The following is a 23,909-nucleotide window of genomic DNA, read 5'->3' on the forward strand; positions in this document are numbered from 1 at the left end:
CAAAATGGGAATTGGATACATACTTGAAAGACTACAGCGAAAGAGGAGTGTGGGCCTAATTGATTGTCTGTCTCTTTTTGAAAGAGACAATGGACTAAAGGCACCTTTGTATTTTATCAATGAATTCATAAACTCAGTATTTTTCCGCAGTTGTGCCAGATGCCAACCTGGGTTATCTATTGTAACATGTCAAATCAGCTGAGTTGTGATGCATATTTGTCCCAATGAGGAATTGCAGTTGCTCATTTCAGCTGAGCAAAGCTATCATGGGAGGAAGAAGAAACCACAAATGAAATGCAGGTAAGTGCCAGTGTTCTCTAATCGAAATTTCTATGGTTCAATAACATCTCATTTATGAGCACTCAATATAGAAGCTGTATCTAGTAACTTCCAGGAGGCAAAAATACCCAAGGCACACAGTGACATCTAAAAATTAAAACCAAGCCACAAACCAATTATGATAGATTATCATATGCATTATCATAGGCAGGTCTTAAGCACTGGGAGGGGCAGACTAATTTAAAAAGGTGCAATATGAACAGGTTGCTGTGGAGATATTTAAGAGAAATTTGAGAGCTTTGTTCTGAGGCAGCTGAAGGCATGGTAGCCAATGGCACAGCAATTAAAAACAAGCTGTTCAAATACCACCAGTAGCTTTGCAAAATTGTCCAAGTCTGGTGGCAAGAAAGGTGGCCAACAACCGCATCCTCACTCAAGCCAAACTTTTCAAAAATGAGGCAATAATCACTGAAAATCAATTTAGCTGGAAGGAATACATTATTCTTATGTCTGACGTCAGGTTCCTGAAGCAACCGCTTGCAACACGGCAACACCCACATATGCCAAGAAAGGCAGGGGAATGCTTTAGAAATGTCCTCAAAGCATCAAATGTTTTGGTTCAGACAAAAAAAAAAAATCAGTAACTTAAAACTACCTGTTTCTCCGTCAACAGATATTGTCCGACTTGAATACTGCCAGCTTTTTACTGTGCTCACTGTTTATATGACAGGGCCACATAATGAGAATGTGTGGCACACATGCCATCTGCAATTATAAAATACGCTGAATGAAACTCTAGAGAAGTACTCTTACCTCATCCACTTGGGCCTGGGTCTGCTGCAGCTTCCTGTTGCTGCCATAGGGTGTTGGTCCAGCTGGTGGGTTACCTGAGGAGCCTGGAGCTGACCTGCAATGAAATGAAGCAGATTATTCCTGTGGAATCTCACCGGAAAAAACCTTCATTTCAACTTGGAACAAGGGAACTCGTATCGAATGACTGTCAGCTGAGGTTAAAGCGGATTCACAAGCAAAGTCAGGTCTGTCCATCCAGTCTTTTTCTAATTAAAAAAGTCCTTCATGGGATGTGGGAGTTGCTGCCTGGGGCAGTGTTTGTTGGCCACCCCCAAATGCCCTTGAACCGAGCGGCTGCCCAAACCATTTCAGAGGGCAGTCATGAGCCAACCATATTGCTGAGGATCTGGAGTCACATTCCAGTCAGACACGAGGAGAGATTTCCTTCTCAAAAAAAAAAGTATCAGTGAACCAGATCAAACACTTCAGTTGTACCATGGTGAGGTTAAAAACCTGTCTCCAGGACTCGAGTTCTGATTTAATCAGTCCAGTGATATTACCACTATGCCACAACCTCCTCTACAAAGACTGGGTCAGCTACGCAGGAAGAACACAAGAACTAGGCACATCAGCCACTCAAGCTTGCTCCACCACCTAACGATCATTTCTGATCTCGTCTCAGCCTCAGCTCCACTTTCCTGACCACTCCCCATAATCTTTCTACCTATTACTGGTTAAAATTCAGTCTGATCAAATCTCAAGGGAGGAGGCAGACAATGCCCCAGCATCCACCACACTCTGGGGTAGTGAACTCCAGATTCATGACCCTTTGAGGGAAGTAATTTCTCATCTGTTTTAAATCTACTACCCTTTATCCTAAAACTGTGACCTCTTGTTGTAGACAGGTTCCTTGTGGGCCAAAGTCTAATAAAAGAATACATCTGCACTTTACCGTGGTATTTTATGCAACTGTGAACATTTGTGCAGGTGTCAGAGGGGAAAAAAAAAGTCAGTCATACAGCACTGAAACAGGCCATTTGGCCCCAATTGCCCATGCTGACCAGGTTTCCCAAACTAAATACTCCCTTTTCCTGCAGTTGGGCTATATCCCTGTAAACCTTCCTGATGTCCCTGTACAAGTGCCTTCAATGTTCTAATTGCACCCACCGCCACCTCATACCATACATGCACTATCTTCTATGAAGAAGAACGTGCCCCTTAAATGCCTTTTAAAATCTTTCCCTTCTCACCTTAAACCAGTGCCCTCTAATTTTGGAATCCCCTACTCTGGGGACAAGAACTTGGCCAGTCACCCTATCCACGTTCCTCATGGTTTTATAAACTTCTTTAAAAAGGTCACCCCACAGCTTCCTGTGCTCCAGGGAAAAAAGTCCCAGCCTATCCAGCTCTCCTAACTCAAACACTTTAGTCTTGGTAACATTAGTGTAAATTTTTTTTTGCACCCTTTCCAGTTTAATACCATCCTCGCATGTAGTACTCCAAATCTAGCCTTACCAATGTCTTGTATAGGTATAATATGACATCCCATATCCTGTACTCAATGCTCTCACCAATGAAATCAAGCATGCCAAAATGCCTTCTTCACCAACCTGTGACACCACTTTTGAGGAACTACGTACCTGCATCTCCAGGTCTCTGTTCAACAAAGTTATCACAAAGATTAACAATGTTATGCTCACATAAGGTCGAACAAAAATTCCATGTCTTCCACAGCAAGCGTGTAGCAGCAGACCAGTTTACGATGTGTGCATTGTTCGGAGGTTGGCAATTTGTCTTTTACTTGCTTATTTAAAGTGGGGGCAGGGCAAGACAGGGATAACTACTGATGTTTCTTGCTAACTCCTACTACTCATCAGCATTTTCAGGATGGGGTAAAGTGATGCCCTACACAGCTGAACTATGTACTCTGTTAAGGATAGGCACTTAGGAAAACAGAATCATGAAGTCTGTGAAACCCATCCTCAAGAAGGTCTGTACAACAGTTAAGGGTTAATGCCCAGTATGAAGTGGGGCTGGACTTCACACTCAAAAATCTTATGATATTAAAATATTGACTAAAGAACATTCCAGTTCCATTACAAGTGGTGCCACTAACCAGTTTAAAATGTATAAGTGTCTGTGACCTGAATTGCTGAAGAGACAGCCAGGCATGCAGGATTGAAAATTCCATCCTAAAATCAAGGACACACTAAGAAATTGTTGGAACACAATTTGAACTTATGCCAGAGGGTATTCTAATCTACGTACAGGAATACAAAGCCTTGTAGCATCAATAATTCTCTGCATTACAATTAGAAATAATCAGCATGGGAACAATTAGCCTCCAAAAACTTTCCCAACTATTCTTGCACCAGATTCTCCACTAGCATTGTAGTCTAACCAAAAGATCCCAGAAAATTAACCTACTGCTCATTAGAACCTACGCTAGTTTCTAGAACACAGCTTCCCAAAGCGTGGGTTACAAATTAAATTTTGGCATGGTAAAGCGAGGCAGTAATGACTACGTTACAGCAGCTGTGCTCCCACTCTAACAAGCCCTCACAGTTCACAGGGGTTGTGACAATTTAGACCTCCACAGTGATGGAGGGGTTTGGGGAAATGCTCGGGAAGCACTGCTCTAGAATGAAGCCTCCCTTAAAACAGCATTAGAAGATCCATGTGTGCATGCAGATCTGATGGTACTCTGCAGTTTCCAATCCCTGGCACACCAGGGCAACAGTATCTTCAGAAGAAATGAGAGAAAGAATTAATGTTAAATGATAATCGCTCATTCTAGACAACTCACTAAGTTCCAGCTGTCTCCCCCATACCCTTTGATCCTTTTAGTCCCAAGAACTTGAAAATGTGTGTTTTGGCCTCAAGCACTTTTGTGGCAGAGAAATCCACAGGCTCACTCTCTAGCCAAACACATTCCATCTCATCTCAGTTCTATATCCTTGGACACTGCTGATTCTGGATTCCCTGCTCATGGGGAACATCCTTCCTGGATTTATCCTGACCAGTCCTGTTAGAATACTGTAGATTTCCAAGATTTCTGAGATTCCCCATATTCTTCTAAACTTTGTGTCATTGGTAGACAGTGTTAAGGCAGCATTGAGCATGTTTTCATTGCTCAGACCAGTGAGTATCGGAGTTGGGACAGCGTGGCGCTTTTGGAGTACTGTGTGCAGTTCTGGTCGGCCTGTTATAGGAAAAAGTATTATTAAAAATTGGAGAAGGTGCAGAAAAGATTTGCCTGGGATGTTTCTGGGACTGGAGGGTTTGAGTTATGGAGAGGCTGGGTAGGCTACAACTTCTTTCACTGTAATATAGGAGGTTGAGGGGTGACCTTACAGGCTCATAAAATCATGAAGGATATAGAAAAAAAAATGAACAAAAAAATCTTTTCCCCTGGGGCGAGTTTAAAACTAGGGGGCATTTTTTAAGGCGAGTGGAAAAAAGGTTTAAACGGGAGACATGAGGGATATGTTTTTCACACAGAGGATGGTTTATGTGTGGAATGAACTGCCAGAGGAAGTGGTGGATGCAGGTACAGTTACAACATTTCAGAGACATTTGGACAGGTACATGAATAGAAGAGGTTTAGGGGGACATGGGCCAAGACACACAGGCAAGCGGGACTAGATTAGTTGGGAAACTTGGTTGACATGGTTAAGTTGGACCGAAGGGTCTGTTTTCCTGCTGCATGACTCCAGAGACCATACTGTTATATAGAGTGGTGTCTTAACCTTCCTACTCAAGTAACTATCTATTGACCTACAGCTGACACGATTCATTGAACAGAAACAATTCTGATTCCCCCCTCTAAAGAGTTAACAATGCACTGATCTTCAGTTTAGTCTGTCTGTACTGCACGGTAACAGGCAATCCTTAGAACTAAGACTACCATACATTATATAGTGAATTGCTTCATAACGAGTTGATCTTAGCCCAAAAGTCACTTACATTTAGCTTCAAACTAGAACAAAAACAAAACAAAACAAAAATGCCCCCTAGTTTTGAACATAACTTCACTGGTGCAAGGTCAGAGGTCCTGAGCATCATTCAAAAATCAACTGCATAAAAACACATCATATCCTATGTGAACACTTCCTGCCATGAACAAACTAATTAACTGCATGCACTGTTCATCTGGGCAGTAAGAAAGAGTGGCAGCATTGCCAATCCTATTAGTGGGGAAAAAAAAACAGCAAGGAGCTTCTTTTAGAAAGTAGAAACTATATTAAAAAAATTCAGATCACTGTCTTTTAAAAAAAAAATCAACTAACTACAAATTGTCAACAACTGTAAGCAGCAATTACCAATGAGGTCACTGGAAGAATGGTCACGAGTGAGATTGATGCAGTCACAGGGAAATGAATCACTTGATAATAATTATAACTACAAAGAATAACAAAGCTCCTTATCTACATTTGGTGATGACGTTTAGGACCCAGTCTCCCTCGTCTCCTCTGCTCTCCATCTGTGTGGCATTTTCTACAGGCCAAATGACAGTAACGTGTGAATTTTAACCACACACCCTCTGCAGCAGTTTATTATGAAGTGGTCTCAGTGGTAAGGCATCCATGTGCACAGCCTGTGCAAAATGAATTCAATAGGTGCTTTGATATCCAACTTTAAAGAACACAAGTTAGAAAGACAGCCACTAATTCCCACTTTTATCATTGTGCAAGGTATGGGTATTACAGGCAAGACCAGCAATTATAGCTTTTCCCCATTTGCCCATGGCAGTATTCAGTCATCTTGAATTGTCTCCATTTGTATCTGTGAAGGCGCGCCAATAGTGCCACTAGGTTTCAGAGTTTTGATCTAGTGACAGTAACTGTCAATATATGTACTGGTCAAGATGACAAGCAACTGCAGAAGGGATGACGGACTGAAAAATATTGAGTGAATTGTTCCATTCATCTCACAAGCACTGAAGAGTTTCACCTTCAGGACATCTTTATGATATTAAACCGACAATAATTTATGCTTAGATCTGTCTGGTCACATGAAATTAACCACACAAATAGAATAATAGAAATAAGACTGACACTGACATGATTTACTGCTAGGTCCTGGTATATGTGCAAACTAGCCATCATATTTTGCTACAATGGCTACGCAAAGTATTTCACCGGTGTCGAGTACTTCAGAGTATCCCAGAATTGAGAAAATGTTTTATTTATTGAATACAGCTCAAGAGCTGGACAAAGGTCTCTTTGCTATTGAAACACCAGGCACATGCAAAAATAGCCACATTTTTAACAGACTGGTTGGCTCAATACCAATTTTTAACCATTGCTAAAAGCAAATTAAAGGTTTTGCTACAAGGACCCTGGAACAAGACATGACAGGGAGGGGTGCTTTCTTCCCGAATTCCATATACACTGTTTGGGATTATAGAATCTTGGGTGAATTTCAAAAATATGCTTTGCAATTTACAATAAAGCAAAAAGGAGGGTCATGTGTTTGTTCGCTCAAATTAGATCACCATAACTGCAAGACTGAAGGGCAAAAAAATATTGGATATGTTCAGTGGGTCAGGCAGCAACTTCGAAAAGATCAATTCAACTCAAACTTCAACTTTCTCTCTCTAGTCACACCCATCAGGTCAAGCAGTATTTCCAGCAGTTATTGTTTTTATGTCAGATTGAGTGTTGCAGGACTTTGCTTCCTTATGAAAGCAGCCTGCTGAACAGGAAGAACCTCAAAGCAAAAAGTTTGGCATCCTGACTTGAGGACAGGGTGTCCTCAACAACCTACATTTGAGATTAAAGGTATTGTCATGTTCTCATTCTATTCTTGCAAATCCATCCGTGGGATCAATCTTTCCACCCTTACAATGCTCCTAAGAACACTGCACCCCTCTAACTGTGGATTCCTGCACATTTTATTATTATTCTGTCAGAGGTGTCCAGGTTTTCAAATGCCGAGATCCAAGCATCGGATTTCACTTGTAATTCTCTCCAAGATGCTCAAATTCTGAATGATCTTGGTTTCCTGCCCCAACATCTAATCAGTAGCTGGTGAGAAGTCACATGACACCAGGTTATAGTCCAACTGGTTTATTTGAAATCAAGCTTTTAAAGCGCTGCCCTTTTGTCAGGTGAATGAAGGGGCAGCGCTTCAAAAGCTTGTGATTTCAAATAAACCTGTTGGACTATAGCCTGGTGTCATGTGACTTCTGACCTTGTCCAACCCAGTTCAACACTAGTACCTCCACATCATAATAGTTGAGTATAATATCAAAAATTTGTTTGATAAAGGATCTGTAAAGTGCTTCTGGAAATTTTAAAGAAACTACATAGAATCAAGCTGTTGCTGGAGTAAAACTCATTTCCATGATTGTTGGCGAACTGTCTGGATTGAGTTCTGCCAAGTGCCAGTGGTTACAGAGTCATCATTATGCTAGTTTTTTTATTCCAGATTTTTGAGAGAATCGAGGGAGTGCTGATATTGGTGAGTTATTATGCTAGAAGATGTTATTTGAGAGATAGGAGGGGTTTCAAGCAAATTAGATTTTTCCTCTTCAAATTCAGATAGGCCAGTTAAAGTAGTGAGCAAAAAAGCAAAAACACTGCAATAAATGAGTGTGCAGTCAGTCTGGCAGAGCCAAATTCTAATGCATACTTGGTCAATCTCAGCCACAACAGCGTCATAAGCAGGTGGACTTTAAGATATTTAGGAAAGTCCAGTTACAGGTAGACCGGGTAGGCTCAAGACATTTTTACACCACAAACTCCATCATTGCTGTCAACACTCAAAACGTCCACATGGAAGCCAGGGCAATTTGCACTTGTTTTGCTCCACAAGTGATAATTCCTAAGTTTCTGGAAGGAAACTAAGCTTAATGCATTCAACAGCATTTGAGGTTGGAAACAATGGTTAATTTTTTTGTTTAAGCTTGTTTGGATTTTGCGCTTTCCAATGGGATATGTCTGAAAAGGGAACTGCATCCATGAACACCATGTAAAGTAGTAGAGGCAAAAATCATGAAGATTTAGTTGTTGAAAAAAATTTCATCAGATCAGCAGCAAGTTTCAACATCAACCTTATACCTCAAAAGTCTACTGATCCTATCCTTAAAACACATTCAGCCATCCTTGCCCTTGCCAATCTGCATCTGGAAATGGAAGCACTGCCAGAGCCAATGTTTATCCTTGATTTCAAATCTTTCCACAACTTCACTACTTCATGTCTTCACCTCAAGCCTTGCAATTGCCTCCTCGCCACTTTTTAAGTACTTAGAACACTAACTTTCACTTGTGCTAATATCTTGTGACTTAATGTGAAATTTTGTCTCAACACTGAAGCACTGAAACATTCCACCATGTTAAAGGCACTGTATAAACAGGCTGTTATGTTACTTGATCAGAGTACAAACAATGCAATAAAACAAACTAGAATATTAGATTGCTTACACAGCAAGCTATGCCCTGTTGTTAACAGATCAGGATGTCTCAACATGGTTGATGACAAATTATTTACACATTTTAAGAGTCACTTCCTGGTTTCCTTGAGATAGATGGAATAAGTTGACATGTTCCCAAAGTTACTTACCATCATTAAATAGTTTAATCTTTCAGTCAAAGTAATATCAAATGAAATTAACAGTGCTCTATCCCCACCTGATCCCATTCTTGTTCAAACACCATGACTCATTCCACAAAAAAAAAATCCATTGAAGAGTTATGCAGTTTGGCACAAGTTCATACATCCAATCAGACAAGCACAGCTGAACTATCACATAACTAGTTCAATGGCTAATTGTCTCCAATTCTGGCCCAAATAGGCTGACGCCATAGTGAACTGAGCAGTGTTGACGTAGTTTAGTTGCATGCACACACAGGTCTCCATTATGAATTATGCTTTAAAGTGACGATCAGAGTAAATTCTGAGAAATTGCACCAATAGGGTGCCAGTTACTTCCCAATTGGTGCAATTTGCCACAAGTTCAACCAAGTGGTAAAGGAGGAGTCAAGTTTCCAATAAATGGCTTGTAAACATATCACACTTTACAACAAATTTTTCAAAAGACGAGAATGGTACATTTCCCTAAACCATGTTTAAGCAGTTGAATTTACTAACACATTCTATTTATATAGAAGAGGAAAGGAACATACTCAAATCTAAAGAGAAAGAACAAATTTACTGACTTTGGAAAGCAACAAATTTAACTGGGAACAAAAGCATTAACTCAAATCAATGGAAAACTATTAAATTATGCAAGTCTGACAGAACAGCCTGTATTACACAATGCATTTTTGCCACAGTCCACCCTTGCCCAACTTTGAATCAAGCACAAATACAACAAGGTAAAAGGTAAGATGAAGAAATTCAAATTTCTACTTTTATTTGACATTCCAGATTTTACTTGTTATTATATACGGGAGTAGTGAGATAACAGTCCATTAAATAGAAATTCAGGAAAAGGATCTTGGAAGACCACTGTGCTTGTTGCATAAAAAGTGCCTACTTTCATTTACCCACTTAGAGGCCACAAATCCCAAGTTCCTTAAAATGAACTGGAAGCCCAAGTACCCACCCCAAAAAAACATTCCACACAATTCCCCAACCACCTTCCTTTCATGCTAAAAGCAAAACAAAAACCCAATATGACAAATGTTTCTATCAGCTTCTGAATGCAGCAATATCTGGAAATACCTTGCCCGAACTGATCAACATTAAACAGTAATTCACAATGCAAAAACTACTCAACTTCATTTATAAAACAGGATCAATACTAAGATACATAAAATCCAAGAATGAAACAGGAATAAGATACTACAACCACAGAAACTAATTTAAATTAATTTCATCATGAATTGTAAAACCACAAGACACTTCGCTTTTCAAAATAGTTCAACTAGCCTCAACTCAACTTTAACACTTTGGAATATTAATTCAAGGTATTACTAGTTTAAAAGTTTAGAATTTGTACCGAATTTTAACATTTAAGAAATTAAAAGGCTGAACCCTATTAAACCCCTGGTTTTTACGCTAGGGAATTAAAACACAAGTTTGCGGCCTTCCCTCCAAACACAAGCCTGCAGCTCGCCTGGAAACTCGACGGGGTTCCGGACAGCCCTCACCTGACCACGGTGTGGAGTCGGAGATCGTTCCGAACAATCGATTTAAGGAAGTAAGAAGATGACAGAGAAGCAAAAGCTGAAGTAACGTCGAAACAAACTTACATGTTTTCCAGCAAAAACAAACCCGCCGATTCAGACCCCGAACCGCTCAGCCTCACAAGTTGGGTGTTGTCAGCAGGTTGGAGACGTCACCACTTCCCAGCGCCCACCCCCCGCCTCCTGGTGTCAGCAGTAATAAATCCTACTCCCAAAACCAATACTTCACTTTCCTCTTTCGCTATTACATCCCAATACACCAATGAGGGCAACCTTTGGGAAAAGTTTAATTGGATGTTTCTAATTACAAAACATGCCGGGGAAGCTCCCCACTTCGCTTTGAGCCACCAATAACTTCCATCCTTCGCAGAAGCAATTAACAAGCGAAAATGAACATTGAGGGAGCCACAAAAAGTTGAAAGGTGAAAATTAAACATTTTTGTTTTAAATGTGATTTTGTTTTTGTACTCTGCCCAGTTAGCTGTGCTCTATAAACCAGAAAGATGATTTTGGTAAGCATTAAAATTGTATAACCTCAGGGAGGAAGGTTTTCTCATGTTTGCATCATAATAAACGTAGCAGGAAAATACTTTGTTATGGGGAAAAAATGATGTAATGAGCCCGATTGGTTCCTGAAAGTAGCACCATATACCAAGTTCGTATTTAATATAACATGTAAATTAGGTTGATTTTAATATATACCGTTAGAAAGGTAATTTTAGGAACAAAAACAGAAATTGCTGGAAAAATTCTGCAGGTCTGGCAGCATCTGCAGAGAGAAAGCAGAGTGAAAGCAAAGTTAACATTTCAGGTTCAGTAACCCTTCTTCAGTTCTGACCTTGCTCAGGTTTTCCAGCAATTTCTGTTTTTGTTTCTGATTTCCAGCATCTGTAGTTCTTTTGGTTTTCAACTTTAGTTTAGGTCCTTGAGAGGTGAAGGCAAGCCACCAACAGTGGAGTGATTAAAACAGAGGGGGTTCCAAGATGCAAACAGAGAGCAGGGAGCTTTCTAGGATTGGAAGAGCTTACAGACATTGAAATTAGTGAGGTCATGGAGTGATTTAAAAAGTTGAGAATTTTGAAACTGATGTATTGCTTAAGTGGGAACACTATAGATGAATAAGCCTAGATATGAATGCAAGTTAGAACATTGTAGGTAGATTTTGGATGACCTCAAGTTTACAACAGTTATGAGGCCACAAATGCATTGGGATTTAAGGTAGGTTTAAAGGTAAACATGCATTGGTGAGGGTGCAGGGTGGAGATAGATGATGTTGCAGAGTTGCTAGTACACAGCCTTGATGAAGGTGTATATGTAGGCAAAATATGATACTGAGGATATGGAATATGAACAGTCTTGGGCAGCCTCAAATAATTGCACTGAGATGAATTAAGTTTGTGACAAGAACCAATGACTCTGAGGAAGGGTCACCGGACCCGAAACGTTAACTCTGTTTTCTTCTCCACAGATGCTGCCAGACCTGCTAAGCTTTTCCAGCAACTTTGTTTTTGTTCTTGACTTTTTGCAACATTTGGTTGGAGAACATTCCTGTTAATCCAGTACTGTATGTTGTTCAACTTTCTGACTCTTTAAGGTGATGGTGAGGTAGAGTTGGGTGTTTTCAACATTTGGAAATTGACACTACAATTATACAAAGGTGGATAGCAGGTCAGAAAATTTAACAGGATCCATAAAAAAAAGCAAAGACTGACAAAAAATTTCATGTGGAGGGAAAAGTTAGAGTATGAGAGAAAGCTAGCTAGAAAAACAAAATCAGATGACAAGAGTTTCTATAGATATAAAACAGAAAACTTAGTGAGTATTAGTCCAATAAAAAATGAGTCTGAGGAATTAAAAATGTAAACTAAGCCAATGTCAGATGAATTGAACAGGTATTTTGTACTACTGTTTGTTATACAGGATATAAGTAACATTCTAGAAATATCTGTAAACCAAAAGGAAGGCAGGGAGAAACCCAGGAACATTACAACTGCCAAGAAGTGGCATTCAGCAAATTGTTAGAACTGTAGGCAGACAAGTCCCCAAATCCTGATGGACTTCAACCTAAGGTTTAAACGGAGTGATTAATGAGATAATTGATGCATTCATTTTCATTTTCCAAAACATCCTGGATTCAGGGAAGATTCAACTGAATCAGAAAATAGCAAGTGTAACTTTATTCAAAACAGGAGGGAGACACAAAGCAGGAAACTCTACAGTCAGTTGACTAAACATTACTCACAGGGAAGATGTTAAAAGTTGTTGTTATGTACATTAAAGCAGGGCATTTAGAAACTTTCAAGGTTATTGGGCAGAGTCAATGTGCTTTTGTGAAAGAAAAATCATGATTAACCCAATTGGAATTATTTGAGGAAGTAAGATGCTGTGGATAAAGGGAAACTGGTGAATGTAATATACTTAGACTTTAGAAGGCATTTGCTAAGATACCATATCAAAGATTATTGTGGAAAGTAAAAGTTTATGGTGTAGGGCTAACATATTGGTATGGACAGAAGATGGACTGACTAACATGAAACAGAGAATAGGAATAATTGGGTCATTTTCTAGTTGGCAAGATGTAATAGTAGTTTGCCACAGGAATCAACACTGGGGCCTCAACCTTTCACAGTTTATTTCAATGACTTGAATGAATGGACTGAAGGTACATTGCTAAATTTGCTGCAGACACAAAGAGTAGTAGGAATGTAATATGTGAAGAGGACCAAAGGAGGCTAAAAAGGGATATAGATAGTTTAAGTGATAGGATAAAGATCTGGGAAATGGGCTATGTGGGAAAATGTAGAATTGTCCATTTTGACAGAATAAAAAAGAAGCATATTATTTAAATGGAGATTGCAGAGCTCTGAGATGCCGAGGAATCTAAGTGTTCTAGTGCATGATTTGTATAAGGCAAGAATGCAGGTACAGTAAGTAATTAGAAAAACCAGTAGAATGCAAGAGGATTGAATACAGAAATAGGGAGATTATAAGGGGCGATGGTGAGACAACATCTGGAATATCTGTGTACAGTATTGGTCTTCTTATTTAAGAAAGATGTAAATGTGTACAAGGTAATTCAGAGAGGTTTAGAAGACTAATATCTGGAATGGATGGATTGTCTTCTGAGCAAAGTTTGGACTGGCTAGCCTTGTATCCCCTGCATGTTGGAAAAGTAAGAGTGAATTGAAACATACAAGATCCTGAAAGGTCTTGACAAGGTGGATGTGGGAAGGATATTTTGTGGGAGAATCTAAAACTAGGGGATATTGTTGATAAATAAGGGGTCATTTATTTAAGACAGCGATAAGGTCGATTTTTTTTTCTTGCAGAGGGTTGTGAATCTTTGGAACTCCCTTCTTCAAAAAGTAGTGAAAATAGAGTCTTTGAAAATTTTTAAGGCAGAGGTAGAAAGATTCTTGATAAGCAAGAGAGTGAGAGGTTATCGGGGGTAGATAGGAACAAGGAGTAAATAGATCAGCAAGCTTATTGATCTTATTGAAGTACAGAGCAAGCTTGAGGGGTTAAGTGGCCTACTCCTGCTCCTCTTTTGTATGTGTTTTCAGATGCTGTCATTGAGTGGCAGTGGAACAACATATGCCAAGACTTATGGGGAACTGAATGCTGGCAGTTGGTGGGAAAGAAAGTTTTAATCTTTTTGTACAAATATAATTCTGTTCATAGTTAGCTTTTAACTGAAATCTGCAGTTTAAATTATAAATTAAATTATAAACCTTATAGTTTAAGGTTTTGAGGGGTGACCTGATAGAAGTTTATAAGATCATGAATGGCATGGATTGAGTGGAAAGTATGAGGCTTTTTCCCAAGATGAAGGGATCAATTACGAGGGGACACAGGTTCAAGGTGCGAGGGGGGGAAAGTTTAAAAGAGGATGTGTGAGGCACATTTTTCACACAAACGGTGGTGAGTACCTGGAACGTGCTGCCAGAGGAGGTGGTGGAAGCAGGCACAACAGCAGCATTCAAGAAGCACCTGGACAAATACATGAATAGGAAGGGACGAGAGGGATACAGATCCTGTAAGTGAAGACAGTTTTAGTATGGAAGGGCAAAATGTGTTGGCACAGGCTCGGAGGGCCAAAGGACGTGTTCCTGTGCTGTATTGTTCTTTGTTTTTAACCAGGTCTCCTGGAAGTACAACTGAGTTTAGTTAAATTCAATCTGCTGAAACTAGTTTCTCTGTAACTGTATCAACTAGGCCTTTTGTACTCGGAGCATTACATAACACTATCCAACTTAGTGTAACTTATGAGAGCTTTGGAAGTTGGGTGGTTAGGGAGTTAGGGGAAGAAAGGAAAGAGATGCTCTTTTGATTTTGCTTTTTCTATTTAAGAAATTGGCTACAGCAGAATAAGTTTGTCATTTGGTGAATATCTAGCAAGTGACTAAGGTGTAATCTATTCCTAAAGTTCAAAAGTGTGATAAAGTTAACAAAGTATATTTTAAAAATAGGTAAATGTATAAATGAATAAAATAATTAAGTAGTTAATTAGAACACATTAAGAATGGCAGGGTGGGTGATTTGTCACAGATGTAGCATTTGGGAGCTCCTGGATGCCAGCTTGATCCAGGACATGCACGTCTGCAGCAAGTATTTGAGATTTGAGCAGACTTGACTCAGCTTATGAAGTACAGACACTGCAACACTTTAGGGAGAGGGAAATGTATCTGGATTCTTTGTACCTAGACCCAGTCACACCTGTTAGGATAAGATCTTCAGACTTGGTCAGTGTTCAGGGACAAGAAAGTGTGGCTACAAATGAGGCAGCTAAGGAGAACCAGAGGGCAGGAACCTTTATAATTGTCAACAGGTTTGAGGTTCCTTTAGCTTGTTTGGTTGAGGTTAGGGTCTATCTAATGGATGCACTAACTGTGACACCGTGGTACAGAAATCATTCAAGTTGGGGGCAACAAAAAGGAATGTAGTGATAGTAGGAGATAGAATAGTTCGAGAGATTGGAGTCTTTCTTGACAAAAAACAAATGGGCATCACGATGGCTCAGTGGTTAGTACTGCTGCCTCACAGTGCCAGGGACCTGGGTTCAATTCCAGCCTTAGGTGACTGTCTGTGTGGAGTTTGCATGTTCTCCCTGTGTCTGTGCAGGTTTCCTCCGGGTGCTCCAGTTTCCTCCCGCAGTCCAAAGATACGCAGGTTAGGTGGGTTGGCCATGCTAAATTGCCCATAGTGTCCAGGGAAGTGTAGGCTAGGTGGATTAGCCATGGGAAAGGCATGGTTACAGGGATAGGGTAGGGTGGTCTGTCGGTCTGGGATGCTCTTTGGAGGGTCAATGGACCAAATGGCCTGCTTCCACTTTGTAGGGATTCTATGAAAAAGCATAAGTCCAGTTGGTTGTGTTGCTTGACTGTGCCAGGGTTCAGGATATATGCTAAGGATGGAAACAAGCTTGCAATGGGAGGGGGAGAATCAAGTCTCACAGGCCATGTATATACCAATGACGTAGGCAGGACAAAGGAGGAGGTTCTGGATAGTGAGTGTGAGGAGCTAGGCAACAAATTAAGAAATAGAACCTCAAAGGTCATAATCTCTGGGTTTATTATTCCAGCCATGTGAAAATTGGCATAGGGCAGATCAGATGAGAGAGATGAATGCATGGCTCAAAGACTGGTGTGTGAGAAGTAGATTTTAATTCATGGGTTGTGTGCTGAGAGTCAGAATCAAGATTTGCCCAGCTTGGTGGGAAGGAGGCCAAGTTCGGGAATTAGAGAATGATTCAGAAACCTGTCGGTTAAAGATAAGTCACATTGGTTTAGAGTGGCAACTTTGCAAGATTGTCCTGGAGAGTTCATTGATTAATTTCCAAGACATTGCAGAAACAGTGCAGGGAGAGCAAAAAAATCATACAGGCATTAAAAATAATAGTGTGAATTCTTCATTTTCTTTAAACATTTATTAGTTTCAAAAGTGTTAGGGATGCAATTAAAAGGTTATTTCACTAACAGTTGAGAATCATTCAAAGGCCTGTTTGCTTTGTGATTGACCAAGGGAAGGTGGATAGCTGCAGAGATAAGCTTGTTGGATCTCCAGTGTCAGAATGGAGGGCAGGAGGAGGCTGGAGGTGAAAAGTCATGTGATAAAACCCCAGGAATATGTTCAGTCACTGGCAACTGAGGTACCTGGAGCAAAAGAGGTGTGGTGCACTAAAGCACCAATGATCAACCACAAAGTGAATAAGAGAGTCAAGACACCATCTCCCTCCCAGTGCAGCTCTGCTACTGAACATAAGGGAGTTTCTATGGCCACCCCCAACAACACCCACCTCCCCCATTTGCAGAATAAAAATAAAAAAAGTTCATGATTTCAACAGCTGATCCAGGGACCAGTACTGACAAGTGGTTTTGAATATTGTCAAGTGAAAACAGCATAAAGCTCATTTATGACATTCCTAGAATACTCCATCACTTTCTAGAAACCAGTGTGAACAGTGGCAACTCAAATGGTACCAGAGTCAGAACCCACATCATTAGGTAGTCTTGTCAAGATTTTTTTATTTCAAAAATATACTTTATTCATAAAAAATCTTTAAATATAAACATCGTCACAAATGCAGTTCAGTTCTGTACAGTCGCATATCAAGGAAACAAACAAACATTGAAGTTTGACTCTATCCAACAAACAAATCAAAGGCATCTCTTAATTGTGCAGGATTAAATTTACATATAATTGAGGCACCAGAAGGGTCTGAAAACTGAAGGACTCCTATTTAACTTTGGCAGAAAGACCTCAGTGGTCTTTTCTCCACTGTGCCTTGGGCAGCTGCCCCAAGCTTTAATGCATCCCTCAGCATATAGTCCTGGACCTTGGAATACGCCAGTCTGCAACGCTTGGTCAGGGTCATCTCCTTGTTCTGGAGGACCAATAAGGTTCGGGCAGACCAAAGAGGTCTCACTGAGTTGATGGTCCTTCAGGTGCAGTTGATATTTGTCTCGGTGTGCGTCTGAGGGAACAGACTGTAGAGCACAGAGTCCTGCCTCACGGAGCTGCTCTGGACAAACCTCGACAAAAAGCACTGCATCTTTATCCAGACTTCCTTTGCAGAGGTACATTCCAGAAGGAGATGTACGTTAAACTCTACTTTAGGGGCAGCATGCAGTGGCGTAGACGGACCGAGTGCACAAAAAGAATCTCATAGGTAGTGCCCTTCTCCTCCAGCCAAGTTAGTCCTGTCAAGCAAGTGGGAAAAGAGTGTAATATTGAAAAGTCAGTAATTGTACTGAGGGACTAAGTCAAGGTCAGTGCTGGAACACCACGAACCACTTCTTCAACTAAGTGGAAACATCTGACTGCATTACTGTACTGCAAGAATTCAAAGTATGTGACTTGTGAGATCTGTTTGAAATGCAGAGGCAAAGCACTGTCATGTGAAGCCACACCACACACCACTTAAAATGGGAGACATCTGCTTAAATATTTACCACTTGGATGTTAACTTTTGGTTACATGCATAACGAGTGTGAAGATTACAAATGTCCAGTGAGTTACCTTGGATATATATTATCTTTGTCTATATTCCTATCTGTGTAAATTACAGTTCAATGATGTTTGAGAACAGATTACCAAAGCTTCTTTTTAAGTTTGGAGCAGTTTTGAAGAATACTTCCTGCATTATTGATATCAATTAATATTTTCATGTGGGAGATCTAATTACTGAAAGGTAATTAATGCAGGAGATAATAAATTACTCTTAGTTATGCTCCATTCACATGTCATTGTGCCTTTTATCCTCAGCCTTTCTGGATTAAAAAAGGGAGTTTAAGCTTTTTTTAAACACAATTTTCATAATCCAAAATTTCTTCAAGGATAAGAGATGTTTGAAATGTTCATTTGAATAGGTGTCAGTGAAATAGACTCGTGTTGAAAATGTTGGAACTTTAGATGTGAGCATGTAACCAGCACATTAAAAATATTACAAATCAGATTTAACATTTCAAAATAAATTGTGGCTACTCATTGAACCCCTCCCCAAAACAAAATTGAGAGAAAGAACTGGCTTAAAATGATACAGAGTCATTGGATGGCAGAAGGTGGTTCAGTCCATTCTCCCTGTGAAGATTTATACAGATACTTTGATCATTCACATACATCATAAAGCACATTACAGCCTGAACTGTCCCCATCCACCAGCACCCTCCTCTGCCTGGCCAAGCTCATCTTCACTTTGAATAACTTCTCCTTTAACTCCTCTCACTTTCTTCAGGTCAAAGGTGTGGCCACGGGTAACTGCATGGGCCCCAGTTAGGCCTGTTTCTTTGTGGGGTCCAAGGAACATTCCTTGTTCTGAACTTACTCAGACTCCTCTCCATGACTCTTTCGACACTATGTTGATGACATCATTGGTGCTACTTCCCCCTTCTTGTAATTGAGAACTCAGAATAGAAAACATTTATCAATTTTGCTTCCAATTTCCACTTTGCCCTCATCTTCACCTGCTCCAGCTCTAACTGCTCTCTTCCCTTCCTCAGCATCTCTGTTTCCATTTCCGAGGGTAGGCTGGATACCAATATCCACTACAAACCCACCGTCTCCCCCAGTTACCTCGACTATACATCCTCACACCCTGCTTTCTGTAAGGAATCCATCCCATTCTCCCAGTTTCTCTGTCCCCATCACATCTGTTTTGATGATGCCACCTTCTGCAGGTGAGGGCCTCCAGAAATGTCAACCTTTTTCCTCAAATGAGGTTTTCCCACTACCATGGTTGACAGGGTCCTCAGCTTTGCTCCTGCACTCTTTCCTCACCATTTCCCTCCCTCAAACAACAGTGATAGGGTACCTCTGGTCCTCACTGTCCACCCCACTCGCCTCCGCATCCAAAAGACTGTAAGCTGCCATTTCCATCACCTCCAATGGAATGCCACGACCAGACACACATTCCATTCCATTCCGCTCTGCTCTCTTCCCCTGCCCCGCCATCCTTGATAGCATTCCACAGGGACTGTTCACTCCAGGAAACTCTGGTACATTCGTCCTTCACTCCCAACATCTCCTCACATCCCCAATGCACCTTCCGATGCAATCACAAGAGGTGTAATACCTGCCTATTTCCCTCCTCCCTCCTCACCATCAAGGTCCCAGACATACCTTACAGATGAAGCTATGATTTACCTGTACTTCACTCAATCTAGTCTACTGTGTTCACTGCTCACAATGTGTCCACTACGCTGGGGAGGCAAAATGCAGACTGGGCAACTGCTTTGCAGAACACCTACATTCTGTATGCAAAAACAACTATGAGCTTCTCGTTGTCTGCCACTTCAACACTGTACTGCAGTGAGCCTCAGCACAAGCTTGAAGAACAACATCTCATTTTCCGCTTGGGGACCCTGTGGCTTCTAGGTCTCAACATAGAGTTCAAAAACTTCAGGGCCTGATTCCATCCTTCCATGTTTTTTTCTCACTCTTAGCTTTTATTATCTCTTATTCAGCTTTTCTTCTTTCCTGGCTTGCTATCCATTATCTCCTTGTTTACCCACCTCTTTCAAATCACTCAGGTTCATCATAAATACCAATTTGTCCCAGCTACTAACCATTGTGATGAAGCATCACTAGACTCAAAACATTAACTCTGCTTTCTTCCCGTAGATGTGCCAGACCTGCTGAGTTTCTCCAGGGAAAGACTGGGACATCAGTTTAACAATGCATCCCAAGGGCAGCAGCTCTGCACAGGACTAAGCCTCATCAATGAAGGCACATTTAGTGCAATACTACAGGCATAAGAATGAGAATGCCCCGAGGAGAAAGAATACGTGTAGACCTCCGAACAAGATAATGAACTCTATGTTTGCATATCTGGACACTGTCCAGTGAATGGGCTCAAACCTGATGAGAAAGGTCACTTGAGAGTGAGTGGAGCCAGAGAAAATGCAGTAGAGAACAGAGGCACATCCTGACAGTGTGATGATGCAAAATAGGTGATAGCTAGTCTGCAGCTTTTTAAAACTAACTTTAGAAATCAATAGAAATGAAAATGAAGGGAGGTATAAAAGCACTGTTGACTTGCTGTTACCCATCACGCAAAGTCAAAATCACTGCAAGTAATCAGGAGCTGAGAGAAATTTTATTGGACAAACAAAAGAAGCATATTCATGAAAAATTAGTTTAAGGAGAGAAAACTTTGTAGAACTGGAAGCAGACTGCTATGGTGAAGTAGCTCGAGACAGGTAGGGCAATAAAGCGTGACGTTATTGTATCTTGTCAGTCTCAGGACTATTCTTTCTTCCTGTGTTTACAGCAGTTTTTTTCCAACGGTTTCATCATGTGTTTTGCTGAAATTCCCTGTATTCATGACGTAGAATATTAACCAGAGCCGGACCACTTTCTCACATATCTAAGCTAGTGCCAAAATGAAAGGAAGAGTTATTGTATGCTCGGTGTCAGCTGAAGCTCGGTGGCAGCATTCTTTCTTCTGGGACAGCAAGTTCCAGGTGCAGTCTATGACTTGAATACATAATCAAGGATTTTGCACTCAGTGCAGTACTGAGGCAATAAATGCATTGTCAGAAGTACAGTTTTTTGGCTGAAACGTTAAACAAAGCCACCCTTGCCTACCCTCTCTGGCAGATGTAAAAATATTCCACGACACTATTCACATTAAAGCATGAACGTTGTCCTCTGAGTTCTATCCAACATTTATTGCTCAATTAAGTATGAGTCTTAACAAGCAAATCCACTTTTCTTCACAATCACTGAATTCAATCAAATCATAAAGATGCTATAACTGATGTTTTGATCGACATGAACCTTGGTGACCTTGTGGCCCAGTTGAAATTTCCATCCGATTTAATTCCTATTGGTCTCTACTTGCTGCTATTAATGGGCATCCACCAATGCGGTGACAACAGCCCTTCCCACAAAAACCAATTTAAAAAACCTTCAAATAAAATGTATAAAAGTAAATAAGACTAATTTGCCATTTGTCTGGCGTGCAAGGTCACCATCCATTACACTACTGAGGGAGAGTTGTATTACAAGAAGTACTTTCCTCCACTCATTTCAGACATTGATGGAAATGTTGGTAGAATATACATCAAATTCAGAACAGACAGTACTCACTTCCACCTGAGAAAAGTACCTCAAATAAGGTAAGAGGAGATGACATGGGAACTGCTGTTTTGCCAATGACTGTGCTCTTATGTAACACTGTGAGCATGGCCTTCAAAGCATCATAGAACACTTTTAAAAGTAGCCGATGACTATGGGCTAACCATCAACTTGAAGAATATAGAGATACTCCAACAACCACTACTAAATTCTGACTATGTTTCATAAACTATAACTACCAAAGACACATTCTTGAAGGCTCTAGATAACTTTGCCTATCCTGGAAGCATAACCTGCACAAATGGCTGCATTAACATTGCATTCAATTGCTGGAGCAAGCACAGTATTTTCTGAATTGTGCAGGAGGATCTGAAGGAAATGAGATATTAAACTTACAACAAAACTTGCTGTGTACAAAACTATGGTGAAGTCTACCCTCCTTAGTACCTGTGAGACATGAACCACCTATTCTAGACATACTGAGCAGTTGGACAGATTCCACAAGAGATTCATTTGGAACATCATGTGTATCAAATGGGAGGAGAAAGTGCACCACACTGAGTTATTTCAAAGAGCCAAAATTTCTGGAATTAAAGCACTCACATCAGAGCCCATCAAGTGGAGTGAAATTGTGTATTCTTGTTCTGGCATTCCTGTGGCTTGTAAAATTTCCTACAGCATTAATTCAATAAAAGCAGGGAAGATATCTTGACAAATTATTTATCCTTTAATCCACATTTCTCAAACAGATTATCTGGTCATTCTCACAATGTTAGGTGTAGGAGTTTGCTGTGAGCAAATCAGCTGCATGGGTATTCTACATGAATATAATTCAAACAAAGAAATATGAAATTATAATTCACCTCATTTCTAGCTTGACAAATAGAAATGGTAAAAATAGTTAAAGAAACAACTCGGTGGACATTCTAAGATGCAAATAAACACACACTCTTTCCTTCCCATTCTGCTGATTCATTACACAAAGTGCAAAGCAGTTCACTAGCTTACCCTGAACCAATCGTACATGAGTAGTTCAGATATTTTTGCGAGACTTAAATATTTCCATCTATTTAGAGTCATAGAGTTGTACAGCATGGAAACAGACCTTTCAGTCCAACTCATCCATGCCGACCAGATATCCTAAATTAATCTAGTCGCATTTGCCAGCATTTGGCCCATATCCTTCTAAACCCTTCCTATTCATGTACCTATCCAGATGCCTTTTAAATGTTGTAATTGTACCAGCCTCCACCACTTTCTCTGGCAGCTCATTCCGTACATGCACCACCCTCTGTGTGAAAAAGTTACCCCTTAGGTCCCTTTTAAATCTTTCCCCTCTCACTTTAAACCTATGCCCTCTAGTTTTAGATTCCCCTACCCTGGGACAAAGACCTTGGCTATTCACCCTATCCATGCCCCTCATGATTTTATAAACCTCAGCCTCCAACACTCCAGGGAAAACAGCCCCACACTATCCAGCTTCTCCCTGTAGCTCAAACCCTCCAACCCTGGCAACATCCTTGTAAATCTTTTCTGAACCTTTTCAAGTTCAACATCGTCTTTCCTTTAGCAAGGAGACCAGAACTGAATGAAATGTTCCAAAAGTGGCCTAACCGATGTCCTGTACAGCTGTAACATGACCTCCCAACTCCTGTACTCAATACACTGACCAATAAAGGCAAGTGTACCAAGCGCCTTCTTTACTAAATAAAAAAAGCAGATGCTGTAAATCAGGAACAAAAACAGAAGTTGCTGGAAAAGCTCAGTAGGTCTGGCAGCATCTGTGGAGTAAAATCAGAGATAACATTTTGTGTCTGGTGACCCTTCCTCAGAATGGCATTCTGAGTCAGGGTCACCGGACCTGAAATATTAACTCTGATTTTTCTTCACAGTTGCTGCCAGACCTACTGAGCTTTTCCAGCAACTTCTGTTTTTGTGTCCTCTTTAGCATCCTGCCTATCTATGACTCCACCTTCAAGGAACGATCAACCTGCACCCCAAGGACTCTTTGTTCAGCAACATCCCCCAGGGACCCGACCATTAAGTCCTGCCCTGATTTGCCTTACCAAGATGCAACATCTCACATTTATCTATTATGGAAAGAAGACATTTATGAATACTCTTAACAATAATTGGTAAAAGACAGATTTACACTTCTACGACACTTCTCACAATAACCAGACGTTGCAAAGCACCTTAAGGCCCACGAAGATTTTTGAATATAGCCACTGTTGTAATATAGGACTTTGATATTTGGAACATTTCCCTGTACAGAAATGTTGAAATAATAAATACTCTGATGAAAGATTTCTGATGCAATAGAGGTAGGAGCAGAAAGGCTGACGTTTTGGGCCTAGACCCTTCATCAGAAAAGGGGGAGAGGAAAGGGGTTCTGAAATAAATAGGGAGAGAGTGGGAGGCGGATAGAAGATGGATAGAGGAGAGGATAGGTGGAGAGGAAACAAACAGGTCGAAGAGGCGGGCATGGAGCCAGTAAAGGTGAGTGTATGTGGGGAGTTAGGGAGGGGATAGGTCAGTCCAGGGAGGACGGACAGGTCAAGGGGGTGGGATGAGGTTAGTTGGTAGGAGATGGGGGTGCGGCTTGAGGTGGGAGGAGGGGATAGGTGG

At 40.6% G+C, this 23,909-nt stretch overlaps 1 protein-coding gene across 1 annotated transcript in view; it reads right to left on the reverse strand.

Moving 5' to 3' along the window:
- Positions 1-10,425, reverse strand: part of vamp3 (vesicle-associated membrane protein 3 (cellubrevin)) — a 17,538-nt gene extending 7,113 nt beyond the window's left edge. Inside the window, exons 1-2 of the mRNA XM_020532836.2 lie at positions 10,272-10,425; positions 1,093-1,186 (exon numbers count right to left, since the gene is read on the reverse strand). Coding sequence (XP_020388425.2) covers positions 1,093-1,186; positions 10,272-10,273 — 96 coding nt within the window. The 5' untranslated portion in view covers positions 10,274-10,425. The remainder of the gene's footprint in view (positions 1-1,092; positions 1,187-10,271) is intronic.
- Positions 10,426-23,909: the final 13,484 nt, after the last annotated feature.

The sequence above is a fragment of the Rhincodon typus genome, chromosome 31 (assembly GCF_021869965.1).
Source record: "Rhincodon typus isolate 14 chromosome 31, sRhiTyp1.1, whole genome shotgun sequence".
NCBI lineage: Eukaryota > Metazoa > Chordata > Chondrichthyes > Orectolobiformes > Rhincodontidae > Rhincodon > Rhincodon typus.